The sequence below is a fragment of the Dipodomys merriami genome, unplaced genomic scaffold, assembly GCF_024711535.1.
Source record: "Dipodomys merriami isolate MVZ:Mamm:240054 unplaced genomic scaffold, mDipMer1.0.p SCAF_5, whole genome shotgun sequence".
Classification (NCBI taxonomy): Eukaryota; Metazoa; Chordata; class Mammalia; order Rodentia; family Heteromyidae; genus Dipodomys; species Dipodomys merriami.
In genome coordinates, this window is record NW_027206068.1 from 34,214,340 (window position 1) to 34,236,998 (window position 22,659).

Genomic DNA, 22,659 nt, shown 5'->3' on the forward strand with positions numbered 1-22,659 from the left:
GAACAACTAGTATAGTGAAGGCCTCAAGGTGAAAAGTCTGATAGAGGTTACAAACTCCCATGAGAAGATTGTGGGATTCGGGTCTATTTATAGCCCTGGAGTAGAATGGTCCATTTTGGGGAGAAGGAATTGTGGCACTCTGGAAAGTTTTTGAGAAGAATTAAAAGCAGTTTGTTAAGATATAATATTGGGAATACTTTGTATGTCTTGGGTATGCTAAGAGCATTCTTCTTTGTTTACTGAACTGTCACAACAATGAAAGAATTTTTCCTGGGTTCCCAATAAATTTATTGAGATATGTGTATATTACAAAATATATCTATACTCATATTGCTAGTGAAAGGTAGGTCTAATTTCTAGGTATCTTACTCATTGACCTACAATGTGAAAGCATTTCAGAAGAAGAAAGATGACTTAATTGGAAGCCTAAAGGAAGACTGGGTAAGATGTCAGAGAGTAACAAATGGGGCAATGTCATTCTTTCTGATGGAGGCATAGAAGTCCATTGTGTATGTATACCCCATTTTCTTGATCCAGTCTTCTACTGAGCGGCATCTGGGTTGGTTCCATATCTTAGCTATGGTAAATAATGCTGCAATAAGCATAACTTGCTGGGTGAGTGAAACCCATAGAACATGATTAATGGCCAAAGGGAAGGAAAACTGAGCATGTATGTTACAGCCAAACTAGAAAGGACACTGCCTTTTGCAGATAAGGCATTTGTGGTTTTTGCACTCAATGTGGAACAGTAAATCATTGATGCTTTGAAGAGACTTAATGGTTGGTAAGGCTTATTGGACAGTAGAGATTCAGCTCCATTGAAGAATGAGTGAAAAGTGTAAAGCAGCTAGTGGATTCAGTCGAGAATAAAAATGGTTCTGGCAGGAAAAAACAGAAGAGAAATGGGTTGGAAAATTTGTTCATAGGTTCAGCCAAAAACATTTTGCTACAGATTCAGCTTGGGCTACAGCTGAGATGTCAACCATGGGTAAAAAGAAATGAGAAAGAAACATACTAGAAGTGAATAATATAATGGATTTTCAAAGAGACTATGTATCTCATATGTAATTTGCCAGTGTGGGGATACTTTTTTAATGATTGCAGAAAATGATAAAAACTTAATATCAATTCTGAGATTTGAAAATGAAGGTAATAGTTAATGTCACAGGAGATGTTAAGTCATTAAGGATGAAAAGGAGAAAGATGATGACAACAATGTTGCTTGCAACAATGACACAACATTCATCATTTACTACATGCTGCTCTAGGTGATTTTCTTACATTAATTTAATTTTCACAACCACTTTACATCTTTTACCTTTACACCTTTTTATTGAAGAGGACACAGAAGCATGAAGAACAATGACTTTACCTGTTATAAAACCAATAAATGACCACTGGGTCACCATTAGAATCCTATATTCCTATAGAATATACATACAGGAATATATATATTAGGACTGCACCACTATCATCACTAGCATGGATATTATATTTCCAGAAAGAGAGATAAAAGTGTGAAAGACAACCCACCTTGGTGATAATAGATTAATCTGTCAGTAGGGAATAAGATTGGGGAAATGTTCTGGAAATATTCTCCATTTGTCTCTGTTCTTTGAATTCTTTACAAAGGAGAAAGCAATGCCTTGCATAAAACTGAGGGAAAGTGTATTGCTACTTAAAATTTAAATCAATATATCACTAAAAAATAAATTGTAGAATATAAATAGGTTTAAAAACTGAAACAAATGATTGTACATAATTCTAGTACTACTCTAGACTGAGAACCTACATGGAAGCTGTCACATTTTCCTTTGTATTTTATAGTGTTACTTATATATTTCAAAGGAATTATAATTTGCATTTTACTGAGAAGTCAATATAAGGATATTACATTCTATTATTATTTCCTTAATAAATTCTTTTTAAATCTCTTTTTAGCCTCCAACGATACTGATAGAACTTTTTTCTAGTCACAATGTACATAAATTTTATTTAGACTTCACTGGAATGAAGAACTGTTTACCAGGCCTGGTTTTGACTCAAAATAAGGGAAGCAACTTCCTACCTCTCTTCTGCCTGTCATTTTTCTCCTTAACTTGGTCTTCTCGTGTATTTAGTCAATATGAACTTAAGTTTCTCAAATGTGATTATCTAAAGGAAAGCTATCGAAGAACTAAAAAAAAAAATCAGCATCGTGATGGTGTGTCTTTATTTTTTTTTCTTTCCTTTCTTATGATAGCTAAAATTGTTACTCTCAGGGCTAGGTTTTAATTTGTGTCTTTATATTAAAAGAAAACATTTTTCATACAAATTCCAACTTAGCTTAAGTTTAACATCATGTACAAAGCTATCTTTCCTCTTAGCCCCTTCTGTGTCCCTGGGAAAGTCCTGAGAGTTTGCCAAAAACATCTATACTTCTAGTGAGGAGACTTGTCCCACCAAATAATACTAATTAGGTTCTGGCGTCTAGACCACAGCTAATATAATACTCTGGTAATTTCTAGCACATGCATCACTAGCCTCCTGAATAATTTAAGCTGATAGAACTTTTCCACTTTGATAAAAGTCTTCTAGTTATTTTGTGAAGTTCTTTTTTCTTTTGTTTTCCTCCTTTGGTTTATCCCCTGTTGTCATTGTTTTTTATTTTGGTAGCCTATGTCATACACACACACACACACACACACACACACACACACACACACACACACACACACACACACACACATATATTCATCTAATTTGGGGAAGGGAAGGGGAATAACAAAATGGTGAGACAAAGGTCAAAGGTGAACCAATGCAATAGTGATACTTATAAAACACTATGTTGGAAATGAACTTTACAACTTGGTGGGGGGAAGAAAATTGAGAGGGGATGGAAAGTGGGAGAAAAAAGAGGGAGGGGATAACACTATCTGACAAGAAATGTACTTATTACCTTACTTGTACAAATGTAACACCTCTGTACATCAACATTACAATAAAATAATATATTATTACAATAAAGAAAAATCAGGATGGTTCTGAAAAAGCAGAAGGACTACTAGGTTATTATCTACTTGTGGGGATCCAACAGGAGACAAAAATGTATGCATTAACAAGATACATTTAATATAAACAAACAAATGATGAAGTGGTGCTAGGAGAGTAAATAGAAAATAAAACAAGGGCTGAGGAAAGACAAAGTTGGAATGAGTGTGCAAAGGGGTGGGTGATTTTTGAAGCTATCCTTGAAGAATGTGTGGATGCTTTACTGGAAAGTGTCAAGGAATGAGGTGTTACTCAGGTCAGGGCTTGCTCACAGTTGCCAGGTAAACAGAACAACACTGGTGAAAAGGAGTGTCATGCTTAGATAATGCCATGGAACTGTTTGGGGCACTGAAGGCACTTGGAGAGAGAGAGGGCCTTCCTGGCAGAATGCAGCACACCTGTATTATGACTTGGACCTGCTTCCCAGGAAAAGAATAAGAGTAGATTCCCCAAAGCTGCATTGTAGATAATCACTAAGTACAGGAAATGACATAAATGTCCCTCTGTGAATGAATCATTAAACCACATGTTAACATATTCCTTTTTTAAAGGTAAAGATGGAGACAGAGCATGTTTGTCATGAGAGATTTGTTTAGGCCTAAAACATCCAATCTGGATTCTGGTGAAAACAGAATTGACTTGTCTCCGCCTGGAAAATGACCTTATTTGTGAAGAAATATTAAAGATGTCATGGCAGTAAAGGATAGCCGGAAGTTGTGGAGAAGGTATAGCAGTGAGAGACTAGCAGTGAAAGACAATACAGACCAATGACAGACTGCACCTAAGGCAATATATAACCAGTGTTACATTGACCACAGTAGACATAAATGCAAAAGATACTGGATAATAGATGGGGGTAATTCCATGAGTACATGCTGAAGTAGAGGAGGGAGTTGGGTTAAGTAATTAGATTTAAGCAGAATCAGTACCCCCAGCATTGAACAGAGAAATATTCAAATGCTAAAGAGCTCAGTATGGACCCCTTTTTGATAGAACAGAAAATACAAAGAGTAAACAGCATATTAAAGACAGCAGTGCTACTCATGAGACACTATATGGAAAATGAACTATATAACTTGTGGGTGCAGACTGGAGGGGAAAACTGGAAGAGAGTAAGGAAAGGGGTGACATAGTTAAAAAAGAAAGATACCCAATACCTGACTTATGTAACTGTAACCCCTCTGTCTATCACCTCTACTATATGAATAAAAGATATGTAAGAAAAGAAGGCACAAAGTGAAAATGGCTTCATAAAAACAGAGCATCATAGTTATTTGAACTATCATAGGAGAGAACGAGTCCTAGCAAGTCAAACTGTATACAATATAACCTATGGCTTACTTAACCAAGGCTTTGCTCATTTCAGCTAGCTATAACCTGATAGAGTCCTACAATTCATTCCAGCTGAGGGATGGAGAGAGTACTATGCTGTAATTAAAGAAATCTAAGTAATTGCTAAATTTTAGCAAAGAAAATGGAACTATGAAGGAGAAATGAATGTAGAAAGATGGAAAGATCACATATAGATATATTTTATGAATGTGCTTATGTATGTGATCATAAATTTTCAGTAAATACTGATTTAAAATGCATTCATAAAACATTGAAAGATCAGTTAAATGTTTGATATCCAGTTTTAAATGTAAAATGTCAACCGAATATTCATCTATTCAGAAACATTTTATATAGTTATATCAATTACACCACTACTAGAAATTCTGAGTAATATTTTAAGTTATAAATCAGTAAATTAGGCAAAACAACTAGCCTGATACATATTATATATCTTGATGCATGATTTTCATGACTACTGCCAGGGCTGTACTGGAGCAGGAAGATAAAGAGACAGAAATGATCATCTCTTCCCAGAGATATTTCAGCTTTTAGAAAATAATAATAATTGTATCAATGATCTCTTTAGGAAAAGGGCAGTCATAAGCTGATGTTGGATCTCCACTACCCTCCTAGAGATTCCCCTCTTTTAATATGAATAGGTACGGTTTTATTGCTGAAGGAACTCTTACATTACAATGCCTTTAGAAATTTATGTTATAGATTAATGTCCAGTTGGCATGGGAAATATGGATGAGTAATTCTGGCTAGTGATCAAGAATAAGGAAATGCATGTGAAAAATAAGAATTGTAATCTATAGTAGAACTGTGAAATGTAGGAGAATACAGACTGATTCATCAAGGAGATTTGAAACTGTGGGGCAAGGAAAGAAGAAGGCTTCTACATCGACATTCCAGATACTGTCAAATGTACTGTCAAAGACTGAGTGCACGACAGCAAGGCGAAGACACTCCTTTTTGTGGCAACTACGAGTAAAAATAATGGGAATCATTGTGGCAAAGTGATGGATCTGCCACGTTCCAGAGTAAATGGGTGTAGACAAAGCACAGATGGCAAGCACAGGCTATTCACTAAGATTTTTACAGGGAAGGCCAGAGAGTTGAAGGGTCAAGTAGAAATTTGGCCGTTTTTTTCACTTTACCATTTTTAGTTGAGAAGACAGAACTTTAAAACATATTTTTTGTAGGCTGAAAGAAAAAAGGAGTCGAATGATGAATAGGGTATTTGATGGGTTGGTGATGCAAAAGTTAATGTCTATTGATACAATCAATAGACATAAAATGAAAAGTAGTGAAATTCTGATAAACAGAAACAAGTAGCATCAAATATTCAAATTTTGGTATGAAAATCAGGAGTAGAGAAAGAGAGAGAGGTTGTTGACTTTTTATATAGTGTCTTCCTTTCCTTCTTAAACTAAGAAGATAGTTCAGATACTTAGGGTTAATAACTATGTGAGCAACATTGGAGATTTAACAGGAAAAATAAATCTTTCTTATTTATGCCCTTAATACTTCCTACTTCCTAGGGCATCTCAGATTCCTCATAAATCTGACAATATCTGTGTGGGGAAACAGAAAGGTTAGGAATTTCCCAAAGTCACACAGCCAATGAATAGGAGAATCCGAACTCAGAAGTTCATCTTTCCAGTCTTAAAGCACATACTGTGTCTACTGCATTAATCTATCTTCATCCAAATTCTAGAGAAGTGGTAAATTCAATAATGTCTCCCAAGGAAACTGAGCTAGAATGAGAATACATGCACCTTTCTAACATTCCCCCATAACTTGGTTCTAGTCATAAGAATAAATTTATACATTAATTGATCTGCATAAACGACTTAGTCCATTAAATATTTCAGATACAAGAAGATGGATGGACATACCAATTTATTTTTATGTATGTGTCTTGGAAAGAAAGCACAATACTCCAAGATGTAACTGTTCTGACATATAACATTTTCCCAGAAGTAGAGCCCATGAATACAATGGGGAACTTATTACTTTATATTACTTTATTCTTCCTTTGCTTACAAGAAAATGAAGATATACAACTTGTCAAGAATCCTGAATTTCCTGTGGAACTCATCTCTTTCTCTCCCATCTGTATCTTTTGTGCAAGTGTGTAAAACATTAAACTTCAAAAGTTAACACAATGTCTGGGCAAAATTAGAGTTTATTATTCTTCAAAATACGTTTAACTTCCATTTGGAAAAAACCTGAGAAAATTCAGCTTGTTATCCTGGAATACTCAATACTCATTTTTAATTAAGCCAATATTTTAATTAGTCCACTAAATTTAACTCTATCTACATATGTTCTATATAATTGCCATGATTCATCATCACTTCGTGAATTAATTTATAACTGTTTTACCTGAGTAAATGTCTAAATAATAATGTACATGAAAGTAAGAAAGTCCCACCAGGCCAGTATGTTTTCTACTTAATTATCACTAAATTTAATAAAATGCAAATATGTCTCTAAAGGTAGAGGAGATTCACATCTTAAGATATATTTTTTAAAATTCTTCATATACTTTCAGAAGAATATTTAAAAACTGAGTTTAATTGACATAATCTTATAAGTAATCAGGCTATAGTAGTCAGTACACAATGTCCACCATTACAGTAGCCATTGTCCAATGTATAGTCTCCATAGTATTTCAAATATGAAAAACTCAGAAACTATGATAAAAGCAAGTTTTGCTACAATCAAATTCTATATAGAAAGTCTGCTTCTGCTCTGTAAAAGACATATTATATATACTGCTCTTCAGATACTTAATGGCCTTATATTGAGTTGATGTCACAAATATAGGCCAAAGCTCAGAGAGGGGACAGTTAATAAAAATATCCACTTGTTAATTAGTACTTATTTTATAGCATGACTTATACATGATTTTAACTTTAGATTTTAAAATAAATCCTGGAATATATCTAGTTATGTTTCAGAGACAAAATGAAAATCCAGGTATTTCTGAATCCAAAGTTTATACCAAGACCTGTATAACATACCATTTCCCTAGCCTGACTTTGATTATTGTAGTTAGGCAGTTACTTTTATTCTCCCTTACTCTTCTATTTTTCCTAACACTGTGTTTTATAATGCTATTGTTCTCTTCTACTCTTGCCAGTTTTTTCATAGACCTTTCTGCATGAATTTTCTGTTGTAAAGGGAAAAGAAAGGGTCACGATAGGAATTACCTTTCCCTGAACATTTTCTCCATGCTGAACACTAAATTGGATATTATACAGTTGCTCCTTTAGAAAATCTCCCAACAACTCTTTTGGCAAATGTCAAACACACTTAAATGACAAGCTGAAGACTTCAAATCCAAAGTGATTCAGAAATCCTTCACTGAAACGAATATTTGGCAACGTGCCCATCTTTCTTAGTCATCAGAGACTTAAAACCTCACTCACCCATCAGAATGACCAGAGAAAAAGGCAGACAACACAAGTATTATGCAGAGTATGAGGTAACTAGAAAAAAAATTACCTAATGGTAGACAAAAAATTGATACAATGACTAGAAAATTAGGTTAGGTTTCTATTAGGTTTCTGTTTTTGAAAGTTGCAACTCTACATCTTCTATAGCCCAGTAGTTCTACTATTAGAATACACTAAACACAAACATGGATATGATCATCAAAAGACATAAACAGAGTTGTTTGGAGTGGGAAAATAGCAGCACATCGCTGTGAATACTACAAGAGATTAGTAAAGTGAGAATGGCAAAGCACATTCAGGTATATCCACATAAAAATATCATGCAGCAATAACAGTTAACTACAACTATGCACACCTTAAATAAATGTTAGCAAATCATTGAGCAAAAGAAGCTGAAGAGAAATGTATGCACTATAAAAATATACATGCACTTTCTCTCCCCCTCTCCCTCTCCCTCTCCCTCTCCCTCTCCCTCTCCCTCTCTCTCTCCCTCTCCCTCTCCCTCTCCCTCCCTCCCTCTCTCTCTCTCTCTCTCTCTCTCTCTCTCTCTCTCTCTCTCTCTCCCTCTCTCTCTCATCATGCACTCATGCACTGGCCTAAAATCCTTAAAGGCATCAAAGCTAATATACAATGACAGAAATCAGATTAGTGTTTACTTGTGGGGAGACTGGCTGAAAAGAAATTCTGGGATGCAGGTGATCCATTTCTTAACAGGATCCTGCTCACATAAAATAATTAAATTAGTCGAATATACTTGTCTACCTGGACACATTCATTCATACCTTCTATACGTTACTAAAAAATGTGTTAAAGAACTTTTGTTCTGTATTATCTGATGAAGTTCCAAAATCCAAAAATAATCAAATAAATAAATGTCTAGATGATTACTAGCAAATCTTTCCAATCTATTACAATTAAAAGAATAAAAAACAGAATTTTACAAACACTTATAAGCCTATTCAAAACTATTTTAAAATGTTTTTAACCCAGTCTTACTCAAATAACAGTTGTTAAACAAAGGATAAATCTAAAACTTCTATGTATTTTAGAGACAAGATTTTCTTATTTTGAACTTACTGGAATCTTAAATTGTATATCAGCGTATGAGAGTAACAAACCCATGCATCTACTGTCTCATTCATTTATTCGTTCATTCTGTGGTTTATCACTAGCTACTAGAGTAAGCACGGAACGATTTCGAATACATTCGTAATGCTTCTAAGGCTTGAGTAACAAATGCAAGTGCCGGTCAGAGCCAAGTGGGAAAGGGCAAGCAGACAGAACCAGAGCGGCTGGGTGTAAGCACTTTTTGTCAGGGTGAGAGGGGACTGGGGAGTATTGTGAAGCAAAAACCTCCATTTGGGGAGTGGAGTGGCAACCCCTCAGCTCTGACGGATCTTTTCATATGCGTCCAATGGAAATCACAATTTACTATGTGAAACCAACCGGGTTTTTCAGTGTAAGCTCTAAAAAGGAAAACAAACAAGAAACACTGGCTGGGACAAACAAAGCACATCTGTGAGCTGAATCGAGCATATGGCTGCCAGTTTAGAACGTCTGATCACACCAGAGAGATGTGAATGCTTTCTGGGCTGCAGCCATGAGCCTCCCATTTGCCCTTTAGGTGCCCAACTATACAAAACCCCATGCGCATTCTCCTCTTCTAGTTCAATGGAGCCTCAGGATTAACGGTTCAAAAATAAATCACTTAATTAAGTACACTATAGTTTACTCGTTCTAGGCAGCTATTTAAATGAGTGATAAGATTATTATATCATGTATGTTTATATAGACATATGTGCATACAGGTACGCATAAACATATGTATATGTATGTGTGTGTAAATGTCCATGAGATGTCTTGAGTGCAAATCCACCAAGTCAGGGTCAGAAATGCCCTTGGAAGAGGTGGGCATAAGGTTGGCATTGAAATATTTCACTGTTTGTTTTATTAACCTCTTCCATGTCTTTATTTTTATTAGTGGGAAAATATTCTTATAGTTACTCACTGTAACTTGTAGATTAGGCATGCTAGTTCTTTAGTCACAGTCCTAGGTCAACATAAGCCTCCTCTCAACCCTAATTCCCAGTGGCCAGCAGGAAAGCTGTTGGGCAACACAAATACCACCCCATTTTTCTCTGGCATTGCTTTTGCTCACAGCATGGTGCCGAGAGTAAGGTTTCCCATTGGTTACCCCACACTGAGAGGGTGCCAAGGACTGAGCCATATGTGGCATTCATCTGCATCTGCTTTCCTAATAGCTTCATTCAATGTAATCATTCTCAGGAACAAAAACGTACCATAAGGCATACTGCTTCCCATCAGAACCTTCTTTAGCCAGTCCCACTAGCACGACTGGCAGGAGAGTAAGGTTGGAAAAAATAATCTCTCCATTCGGAGCCAATTTTCAATAACCCTAGGGATTTAAAATTCACAAAAGTAACAGTTTGCAAGCTTCTGAGGAAGGTGTTATGCTTACCTTTTAATGCTCCCAGGAATCATAACAGCGCCTTTCTACCAGCTGCACTGAAAATATCTTCTGTTTTCAAGTTAGGAAAGCAGAAGCCACAGTTTAGAAAATGACTGCACAGAAAATGACTGCACAAGATGTATTCTCTTTAAAACACATTGGTTACTACTTAGATCTTCCTATCTTAATTCATAAATGATAAACCCTGCTCTGATATGAGATTTGAAAGTCTACTCATTTTTTCTATTAATATAAGCTGTTGATATTTTTCAGTTTGACAGTTTGTATTTTAATATGATAATTTTCTTTCAGACTTGACTTGTTTTGGAGGGGGCGGTCAGTCATGGGGATTGAACTCAGGGCCTGGGTGCTGTCTTAAGCTTTTGTGCTCAAGGCTAGCCCTCTACCACTTTTTGCCACAGCTTTACTTCCAGTTTTCTGGTGGTTAGTTGAAGGTAAGAGTCTCCTCGCCGGGCGCTGGTGGCTCACGCCTGTAATCCTAGCTACTCAGGAGGCTGAGATATGAGGATCGCGGTTCAAAGCCAGCCCGGGCAGGAGAGACCGTGAGACTCCTATCTCCAATAAACCACCAGAAAACCGGAAGTGGCGCTGTAGCTCAAGTGGTAGAGCGCTCGCCTTGAGCTGAAGAGCTGAGGGACAGCGCCCAGGCCCAGATTTCAAGCCCCATGACCGACCAAAAAAAAAAGAGTCTCCTGGACATTTCTGCCCAAGTTACCTTCCAATTGTGATTCTCAGATCTCAACCTCCTCAGTAGCTAGGATTACAGGTGTGAGCCACTAGTACTTGGCCACACTTGACTTTTAATATCTTTTCTAGTGAATAAAGCATTCCTGTTCTCCTAACTTAAATAGTGTTATTGTCAAGTTATCATTATTTTCAGTGTCCTTAAACTCGATTACATTTCCTTACTCAATAATATGCTCATATAAACATATTCATCTGTATAGCTAGATATATCTTTAATCTATATGAATATATAGAGATGATATATAAATATAAATATCATTATAAATATGCTTTGTTATCATAGGATGATAACAAAACAAAACTTATACCTGATTTTGTACAATATACTCATTTCCTTCTGATTAGTTGTTTGAAATGAGAGCATTAAAAAGTTTAGGTTTTAATTTACAAAACATTTCCATGTCTATCTCTCAGGTAAGTGTGCGAGGAAATTAAACAATCCCTGAAACTCAGCAGAAGGAAAACATGGTGACACACAAGTGTGATCCTCAATATGATGGGAACTATAAAATAGGAGGATCATCTTCCAGGAATGGCTGGCTAAAGTGAGGCCTTCTCCAAAATAAACAGTATGAAATGAAATGTACAAGACACTATGTTGAAAACGAATTTTACAACTTCGGGAGGTTGGGGAGGGAAGGGATGGTAGGAGAAAAACAAAGGAGGGGGTAACAGTGCTCATGTACTGTAACCGCTCTGTACAGTATCTTTACAATAAAAATATTTTTTTTTAAAAGAGCTGAGTGTGGCTGAGTGGTAGGTACCCTAACTAGCAAGTATGTGGCTCTGAGTTCAAGCCCCAGGACCACTAATATATATGCAACCAATGTATAAATTATACCATGAATTTTCTGTAAATGATATCCTTCATAACAAGTACACATATAACCCTCATGATTTTTGAGCCAATAATATCCAAACTTAAATTGCTAAGATGCTACTTTACACACTTGAGGAAATTTATATCAAAATCACATGCTGAAAAATCCTAAAGTTCATTTTTCAATTTTCACTGGTACAAAATACATTTGCATGGCTAATTTAGTCTGCATATTTAAAAAGTGATATAGATATACTTTAAATAAAACTACACTGAGAAAATAGACTCTATATTTATAAAATATGACAGCAGTCTATATTAAAAATAATGTGCCCTTGTAGATGATCCAATTTCCCCATGTTTGGGCATGTAAGTTCTAGAGATGTCTCATACACACATTCTCGATTTTTATGGTACTTGCATGGAAGAATGTGTTTTTCTTCTTTTGGACAGAGTTCAGAAAAGAATGATTTTTTTCATGATTTATTTATTTGCTTATTCATGAATACTTTTTTCTGGATTTTTAAAATTTTTATTTTATTGTAAAGATGTACAGAGGGGGTACAGTTACACAAGTAAGGTAATGAGTATTTCTCTTTTTTTTTTCTTTTTTTAAAATTTTTTTTATTGTGAACATACTGTACAGAGGGGTTACAATTACATGGGCAAGATAATGAGTACATTTCTTTTTTTAAAATTTAATTTTATTTTATTTGTGAACATACTGTACAGAGGAGTTACAATTACATGGGCAGGATAATGCGTATATTTCTTACCAAGCATTGCAGCCTCCTCCTTTGTTTACCCTTCACATCCCTTCCCAGCTTCCCCCCTCCCCCCCAATCCCAATCCCAATCCTTCTCCTTCCCCCCCCTTCTCCTCCCCCCCCCACACCGATGTTGTAAAGCTCGTTTTGGACATGACAACTTGTACTTCTCATTGTTGCAACAGGTCCACCTGTATCCTTAAACAACTGGTTTTTCCCCATCTCCTCCACAAGTTATACTTACATCAAATATAGTGAAAGCAGGGGTTATACTGTGGGGGAGGGACATACAAAGCAACAAAGAGATAATCTTATAAATGCGTTAGAAACACATGCATAAAAGCAAAAAAACATTAAATACATATCTAAGGGTTTATTTTCCTGACATCACATTATCTGACCTTTTCCACTTGACTCCTACATCTACTAGATATTAAAAATAAGGGAAACCATGGGACCTATGTTTCTTTGGGCCTGGCTTACTTCACTTAATATAATTTTTTCCAACTTTTTCCATTTCCTAACAAATGGGGCAATGTCATTCTTTCTGATGGAGGCATAGAATTCCATTGTGTATATATACCACATTTTCTTGATCCATTCATCTACTGAGGGGCATCTGGGTTGGTTCCATATCTTAGCTATGGTAAATAATGCTGCAATAAACATAGTTGTGCTGGTAGCTTTAGTGTGGTCTTGTTTGTAAACATTTGGGTAAATGCCCAAAAGTGGGATTGCTGGGTCATAGGGGAGTTCTATGTGAAGTCTTTTGAGGAACCTCCGTACTGCTTTCCAAAGTGGTTGAACAAGTTTACATTCCCACCAACAATGAAGTAAGGTTCCTTTCTGTCCACATCCCCTCCAGCATCTGTTGTTGTTAGAGTTCTTGATTTTTGCCATTCTAACTGGAGTGAGGTGACCTTGAAGTCAAAGCAGACACTCTGAAAACATTACAGGATGGAATAGGAGAAACCCTAGGTCTCCTTGGCTCAGGCCGAAATTTTCTGAATAGAGACCTGGAAACACAACAAATCAAAGAAAGGTTGGACAAATGGGATTGCATAAAGTTGCAGAGCTTCTGCAGGGCAAATGACATAGCTAGCAAGATCAATAGAAAGCCCATGGATTGGGAGAAGATCTTTACTAGCCATACAACAGACAAGGGTCTCATATCTAAAATATACTTGGAACTCAAAAAATTAAAACCCCCCAACAACAAATCCTCAAAGAAACAACTGCCCAATAAATAAGTGGGCGAAAGACTTAAAGAGAAACTTCTCTGAAGAAGAAAGAAGGATGGCCAATAGACACATGAAGAAATGTTCAACATCCCTAGCCATAAAAGAAATGCAAATGACTATTTTTCTTGTTGAACTTTGTTACTCCCTCCTGCTGCTAGGATATATTTTTTGAATATTTTTATTATCTTTAAGTAGTTGAATAAAAGAGTTGCCATTCAACAAAACAGTTTACGAATACAGTACCCCTTGATCATTGTTATCCCTAACATTCTTACCTACTCCTTCAAACCTTCCTCTTCCCCTCACTTATCTTACTTTTTAGATTATGTTTTGAATCTTTGCCATTTTACAAAACAATTCATGTATACAATGCATCTTGATCTGTGTCATCCCTTAACATTTTCACCCCAATTTTTTTCTGATTCTTCACTCTTTAGCTCTGCCCTATCTCCTCCAGACACATCTTTAAAAAGTATTCATATTAATAGGACATTCCTATCTTATATTAAGATATAGGAATAAGTACCTGATAGACAGAGGTATCAGCAACCAAGATTTCCAGGCCCAGGGAGATTACTTAACAATTCCTGTAGTCCTGTGAAATGGTTGGGCATTTCTCCCTAGGTTATAATACTTTACATAGTAGAGGAGATGAGACAGTCATGATTTTGAAATTTATGTTTTATAACATATGAGTTATTATAAGTTATGTAGTTCATTCATATAATAGGATTTCCTCTTGGTCAACTGGAATAATGCCCTCAATACTCTTCAAGAATATGTTGTCAAGCCCGACACTGGTAGCTCACGCCTGTAATCCTTGCTACTCAGGAGGCTGAGATCTGAGGATCGTGGTTCAAAGTCAGCTCGGGCAGGAACATCTGTGAGACTCTTATCTCCAATAAAGCACTAGAAAACCAGAAGTGTGCTGTGGCTCAAGCGGTAGAGAGCTTGCCATGAGCTGAAGAGCGCAGGGACAGCGCCCAGGCCCAGAGTTCAAGCCCCACAACCGACCAAAAAAAAGAAAAAGAAAAAGAAAAAGAATATGTTGTCATGCTATGAATGTGATTGTAAGGTCCAGAAAGATCACCATCCAGGTAACACCTTGAATTCAACCTTGGAAGATCTTTAGTTTCAAAGCCAATTAAGCAGTGCCTGTATACTGGGTGCTCAGATCTATGAGATAATAAACACATTGCCTCAAGTGGCTATTTTAAATACTTGTCTTAAGTAGTTATTTATGGTAATTTCTATGCAACATAGAAATCTAGCACAAGTCCTTATGTTCTAATAGATAACAATTAAGTCATGGAAGCTATTTTAATTTTCAGGAATTCCAAGGCCTCTTCTGGTTCTCTACCTCTGCTTTTGATCGAGTGAACTCCACATTCCCTGAATAATTTCCACCTTCTCGGAGACATGAGTCAAACTATAGGTAGACATACTTTTGCATGTGGAATGTTTTGTGTTTGTATAGCATTTTATTCTCTAAGAAAGTATTTTAAGACTTTTGAGAGGGCATCGGCAGAGGCACGCATTTCGCCTCACAGAAATTTCTCTGTAAATCCAGAAGGATCAATTAGGCAGATGAAATGAAATCTCACCAACAAGGTCTATTGCAAAACTGCTTCTCAGTGCATCTCTAGAAGCCCCCAAATAAAAGCTTATGTAGAAAACTTACGGACTTAGAAGCAACATAGAGTAATGGAATCTCACAAGAGGAAGCAGAAGTATGTTGAAAACAAACTTCACAACTTGGGGAAGGGGAGGAGTTGAGGAGATGGTGAGGGAAGGGATGGTAGGGGGAAAACAAAGGAAGAGGCGACAATGCTCAACGTATTCACTACCTTGTACAGTATCTTTACAATATAAAAAAACCAGTTTTCACACAAGAAGACTCAAATTCCCATGTGATCATTGACAGTGAAGCACCATTTTAAAGTAGAAATTAAAAATGTAAGTTGTGAATGTTTCAGACTTATGCTATGTGTTGGTAAAATGATTTACCATGGCAAGAAAATAAGATAATGCAAGGTTTATTAAGCCATGGATACCACTAGAGAGAAGAGGGCATAGTGACTATGATACACGGACATGGGAGAAATGAGAAAATGTTTTTACTGGGTAGAAGGGATTGTGCTGATTAGCTATTTCTCTTTCTCTGGGCACAATTGACTGACCACCTCTTTCTCATGGTTCAAATTGTACATGCCTAAGACAGCGTGAGAGCTTGATTTTCATATCTGTATTCCATCTGTGTAATTTGACAAGTTAGACTCTTCCTTTCTCCACCTGGCCCATCTTGGTGCACATTTAGCTCACATATAATATACCAGAACCCTGGTATTTCTCTGACCACCCTGTCTTCTTTTTTTAATGTATATTTTTATTGTAAACATAATGTACAGAGAGAGGGTCTCATATCTAAAATATACTTAGAACTCAAAAAATTAAATCCCCCAACAACAAATCTCAAAGAAACAATCGCCCGACTTCTCTGAAGAGGAAATAAAAATGGCCAGTAGACACAGGAAGAAATGCTCAGCTTCTCTTGCCATAAAAGTAATGCACATCAAAACAACATTGAGATTGCACCTCACTCCAGTTAGAATGGCTATAATCAAGAAATCTAATAACAGATGCTGGAGGGGATGTGGCCAAAATGCTACTGCATTATTGGTGGGCGTGTAAACTTGTTCAACCACTTTGGAGGTTCCTCAAAAGACTCCACATAGAGCTCCTCTATGACCCAGCAATCCCACTTTTGGGCATTTACCCAAACGGTCACAAACAAGGCAAAACCAGCACAACTATGTTTATTGCAGCATTATTAACCATAGCTAAGATATGGAATCAACCCAGACACCCTGTCTTCTTAAATGAGGGTCTTCATGCTGCAGGGAGATCTACTGATTCTATCTCTGGGTGATTTCAAGGGTCTGGGGAAAGGATGAATTCTCAAAATTAATAAGTCAAGATTCATTCCCAGAAGAAATAGCCAGGAATAGAATGCAGATTTGTCCAGGAAAAGTATAAAAAGAGTCAGGACTAAAAATCCAGATTATGGGGAAGGGAGTCACTGCCAGATGAACAGAGAGAGAGAGAGAGAGAGAGAGAGAGAGAGAGAGAGAGAGAGAGAGAGAGAGAGAGAGAGAGAGAGAGAGAGAGAGAGAGAGAGAGAGAGAGAGAAGAAAGACAGAGACAGAGACAGAGAGAGAAAGAAAGACAGAGACAGAGACAGAGAGAGAAAGACAGAGACAGAGACAGAGAGACATAGACAAAGACAGAGAGACATAGACAAAGACAGAGACAGACAGATAGAAAGAGAAAGAGAGAGACACATACACAAAGAGACAGAGATAGTATCCAATCTAGTCTCCTGACTTGAAGTCTCTCTCTCTCTTAAGAAATAACCCTTTGTATCCATCTGTCCAAAAGTCATTTCCCTTGAAGATCCTATGTTTCCCTTTCTGGAAAATTTGCTCACTACTGAGCCCTCCATGTCTCCAAGAGGGCAAACAGTCTTTTCTGTCTTATCCTATAATAAACAATTGAAGTTTTCTGAATCTATACAAACAAAAAATATTCTCTCATCCAAACCCTTTTCCTTAATGAATTTATTAAAACAGATAAAACAGTTTTATTCCAGTAGTTTATCATATTCAACCATGTCTTAATCTTCTATTCACTCATCCTCTTAGGCAAACAAGTGCTCTATGGCTGTCTGTAGATCTCTCTCTAGTACCTAATATTTTAAAACTTCATTTCCCTTTTATAAGTATGATTCTGGATTTGTAATAATTTTATTGCAACCTCTCTCTGTCTCTCTGTGTTCAATGTACTTACATTGATAACTCCTGAGGCGTTTTCCTAGCACCTAAATAATGGCATTCTCCAAGTTATTTTGAGACAGTGAGAGGGAGAAAGCAAAGCGAGATGTGATAGTACTCTCTCACACATCTTAGAGGTGAGAGAGTGGAGAGACCTTCACAGGAGACCATCACTCATCCCATCAGAACTCAATAATTGAATCTACACTGACTCCACACTGAATCTTTCCAGCAACTGCACATGGGACCGGGAACCTTCCGTTCCACCAAAAGCCTACTCTGCTTGCATAGCTTCCTTTTTCAGAATGCATTTCTTCTCAATCAACAAGAAATAACGCTGGAACTGGTTTTAATTCCCTTTTATATGTAATGTCTGATCAAATAGTAAGCTGTGTGTGCTCCCATCCAGAGTAGCTTCTCACTTCAGTTTCATACTTGTTTGGCATTGCTATTGCAAAATGATTAAATACCCTCATGATCTCTCAACGTATGCAAGTCAGATTTAATATTTAAGTAATTATATAAGATATTATTTAAATGATAAAAAATCATATCAAAATTCTAACATGGTTCAAGTATCCCATTCATTTTTAATACTTAGAATTAAATGTCCCGTAATATTCAATATCATTTTAAGCTAAAACCCATTTCATTCTGCTAATGGTAGTGCAGCTATATTAGACTTGTATTAACTCTTTCACAAACAGTGATTAAAGTATGAGGGAAAAAATCTTAAATGTAACTATTTCAATGCACTGAAGATTAGTTAAGAATAACTGAAGTGTTTTTCAGGGGGAGAACTCCCCAAGTCTGTGGAGAGGAATGACTAGAACTTAAGGAGAAAGTTAAGTACTTACTGCCTGGGAAAGGAAAGAGAACAAAGACTTACAGGTCAGATCAGCTGAAAAATAAGGGAAGATATCTAAACATAGATGTAGGCACCCTGAAGTCTGTCTGTATATAGGTTATTTCCTAAATACTCGGCTATATTTAATTATACATGCAAGCACGACACAGCTTTGAAAGTTAAAAGATTGGCTACTGTTGTGAGAGACTTTTGAGTATGACTCAAGCCAAGTAAAATCAACATGCTTCAAAATACAATATAAACTAGCAGTTTGAAAATACATAATTTAGAATATCTAAGTACAATACTCACAATAGGATTTAATATACACAGAATCAATAAAATCTATGACAGAAACATTCTTAATGCTAGCCTTTTCTATGATATTATTTTCAATCTTTCTTTGAAATGATTCAGTCAGTTCATTGTGATGCATTTGCTTGACTTTAACCTACCAGAAGGATGCTATATTAATATTTAAAATAAGCCAATGAAAAATACTCCCTGTAAGGACAGTTACCAGCTGACGTGCCCTATTCAGAGGTGTTCTCTAAAGGTATATGTATGTATGTATGTATATATATATATATATATTTCAATATTCCTGATTATGTTTACATCTGAATGTTAACTAGTACAACAAATATCAGAAATGATTTTTGGTGGTAAATGATTATTTTTACATGTGGTTGTTAGCCATACTTGGCAGTCACTATGCTCTTTTATTGGTGGGTATGTACACCTACTTAGGTATGAAATACAGTTCTCTATTTTAATCAGAACATATGAATGTTGGATGCTACCTTCTAACTTAAATGAAAATTAACATTCCTGAGATCTGAATATTACTTTATATGTTTCATATACTGCATTGTGATATAAAGTGCTTCCAAGTGTGTATAAAATCAACAAGAGCTGAGAGTTCACCAAGGTGTTTTTGTTTTTGTTTTTTTTTGTTCTTGTTGTTGTTGGTCATTGTTGTTTTTGGTCATGGGGCTTGAACTCTGGGCCTGAGCGCTGTCCCTCAGCTCTTCAGCTCAAGGCTAGTGTTCTATCACTTGAACTACAGCAACATTTCTGGTTTTCTCTTGATTTGTTGGAGATAAATGTTTCACGGACTTTCTTCTCCAGGCTGGCTTTGAACCGCGATCCTCAGATCTCAGCCTCCTGAGTAGCTAGGATTACAGGCGTGAGCCACTGGTGCCCTGCACTTATCCAGGTTTTAAGACTAGTTTCGAGTGCTAACCTTGAATCTACTTCTCAAACATACATAGCATAATTCAGGTGGAATTTGCATCCATTACCTTATAATACCATATTGTCTAGTGGTAAAGTCTTAGAGAAAGAAGTGTACAGATTTATCCTATCTGTCTTTAATAAATTAAAAATCCTTCCCTTGTCTGTGATCCTACCTCACAATAGGTCAACACAATTATAGTATCAATTTTTTGCATGTTCTTTGTTTAAATATTACATGTGTCATTTTATTTATAACAATTTTATGTAATATGTATATATGTATATATTTACCTATTTGTCTTTGTAAACACATATTGCAAGTTGCATAGATGACAATAAAATAGTAAAAACACAATATTTAAAACATTGTAATGTTAAAAAAATGCTTTTAGATGGAAAGATTATGCAAGTAAGATCATTTTGTGAATAAGTATGTAGAAATGTACTCAGTTTTCAGATTTAGAGCTGTGAAGTTATAAAGGTCCCAAGAGATCAGCTTATCGCAAGCAAACTAAATCAGTACATCAAAAATGCTTTCTTCTTTCTTGAGAAGAAATGCCCCCACTTTATTGTCCTGTAAAAGATATTCCAAGCATCAATTTTCTTCATAGTAGAGCATGGAACTGTCTTACCTGCAAATGGTTCCTAACTCTGATGAAGGTACAAAGTGGATCAAAAGCTCCAGTACCACAGGTGAGAAGATGTGTCCTGTTGTAGTGATGCAAAACCCGGACATAGTTTACACATTCACTCTAAAGCAGGATCCAAATAAAAGGGACTGATTAGCACATAACAAGATATAGCCATACCACTCTCTTTATACTTTCCCTAATCCTAGAAAGCTTGCTTTTCACTGTAAGTTTTCTCAGTTAGAGGAACATGAGCAGTGAAAGAAGAGGAAATAGGGGTCTATGGAAGAAGAAATCGAGGTGACTCATTCATGTACTTTAGTTAGCAGGGAAGTGTACTTCACATTTTATAATGGAAGTAATAATTTCTTGCATTTTTGAGCAAAATTAAACATTTTAAATGTTCAGGAATATATTCAAGCACAAAGATTTTCAGGACAATATCTTCATTTATGTAATTAAATTGTTCCCAATACTGTTATTTTTAAGCTCAGAATAAAAAATGAATAGGTATTAAATAATAAAATGAATATATAGGAAAAAAGGTTATTTTTTCTAATTATAATTTGAATTTCTTTTTTTTGTGAAAATACCATATAGAGGGGTTACAATTACATGGACAAGATGATGAATACATTTCTTATCAAGCATTGTTGCCTCCTCCGTTGTTTCCCCTTCCCATCCCTTCCTATGTCTCCTCGCCCCCCCACCCCCCCCTCGCCCCGTGTGTCCCTAATACTCCCTCCCGCCTCCCCACACCCCCAAAGTTGTGAAGTTTGTTTTCGACATAACGACTTATACATTTCATTGTTGCAATGGGTCCACCTGTATCCCTATTTAAACGATTTGTTTTGCCCTTCCCCTGCACAAATTATACCAACATCAAATACAGTGAGAGCAGGGGTTATACCGTGGGGGAGGGACAAAAAAAGCAACAAAGAAATCATCTTAAAAATATGTTAGAAACAATTGCATGAAAGCAAAAACATATGAATACTTATCTTGGGGTTCATTTCACCTAACATCAACTTATCTGACTGTTTTGCTTGTCTCAGACATAAACTAGTCATTGCAAATAAGGGAAACTATGGGACCTATGTTTCTTTAGGCCTGGCTTGCTTCACTTAATATAATTTTTTCCAAGTCTTTCCATTTCTTAACAAATAGGAAAAAAGTTTTTTATTCATAAAGAAACAGATGCAGAACATAGGTTATTACAAAAATTTGACATTGGAGAAAGTAAAACTTACAGCTTCAAAAGCACAAATTCACATAAACCACTTTTAGAAAAAAATTCCAATAAATAGAAAAATCTAAATAGGAATAGCATCTTATTGTAAAGTTATTGTGAATTTGTTATTTTTGTAAGATTTCAGTCAGGATCAATATTCTTCATAAAGCATTGTATTGTATTGTAGAGGAATTTACTTTGTGGGCTATATGGCCTCTTTTGCAGGTTCTCATCTCTGTCTGGTGCAAAGATGACAAAACAGTGAATGTGTGTGCCTGTTACTCAAGAAAATTCCATTTATAAAATAAGTCAGGTTTGTTTGGTTTTACCTGGAAGGATTTTGAAGACAGTATTATTCTTTTAAACATTGTTATAGTCTGCCTATTAATCAAACAAAGTTTATAATATACAGTACATGCTGGACCATGTTTTAATAAAGTCACCAGGTTAGTTTTATTTTTAAAATGTTTAAAATTGCTTCAAAATCAACCAGGTCAAATTAATTCTAGCAAATGCCCTCTACAAGTTAGGCATTGTTCTTTTCACCAAAAATAAATTATGAAGTAATTAATAAACTTTTAATCACTTAGAAATTAATAATGCAATGTTAAGCAAATTGTTAAGTTGTAAAAGCGGAGATTGAGAGACTCTGTGTGTCAGGTCTCTCATGTTAGGATGGTCCAGCAGATTCTCTGTGGAGTAATTCATAGGCTATCTTGCCATTGTCAAGAATGAAGAATGAATTACTGAGTCAATTATCCAGGACATCCAGATATATTTATTCAGTTTCCTCATCCTGTAACATTTGGTTGGATGAGCCATATAGCATTGCTAGAATCAGATAATCCAGGCATGATGGAAATATTAGCTCTCACATTGTTGTAAACAATTGCCTTCCCTAGGGTGATATACTGTTATATATTCAGTGAACCAATTAGACCTCATTTTGGCTTAGTTGACATGGCCTAAGAGTATGTTCAATTAGT

At 36.0% G+C, this 22,659-nt stretch overlaps 1 protein-coding gene across 1 annotated transcript in view; it reads right to left on the reverse strand.

Annotated features, from left to right (window-relative positions):
* The window catches only part of Sema3e (semaphorin 3E), a 208,043-nt gene that overhangs the window by 60,171 nt on the left and 125,213 nt on the right, over positions 1-22,659 (reverse strand). Inside the window, exon 4 of the mRNA XM_069996369.1 lies at positions 20,446-20,565. Coding sequence (XP_069852470.1) covers positions 20,446-20,565 — 120 coding nt within the window. The remainder of the gene's footprint in view (positions 1-20,445; positions 20,566-22,659) is intronic.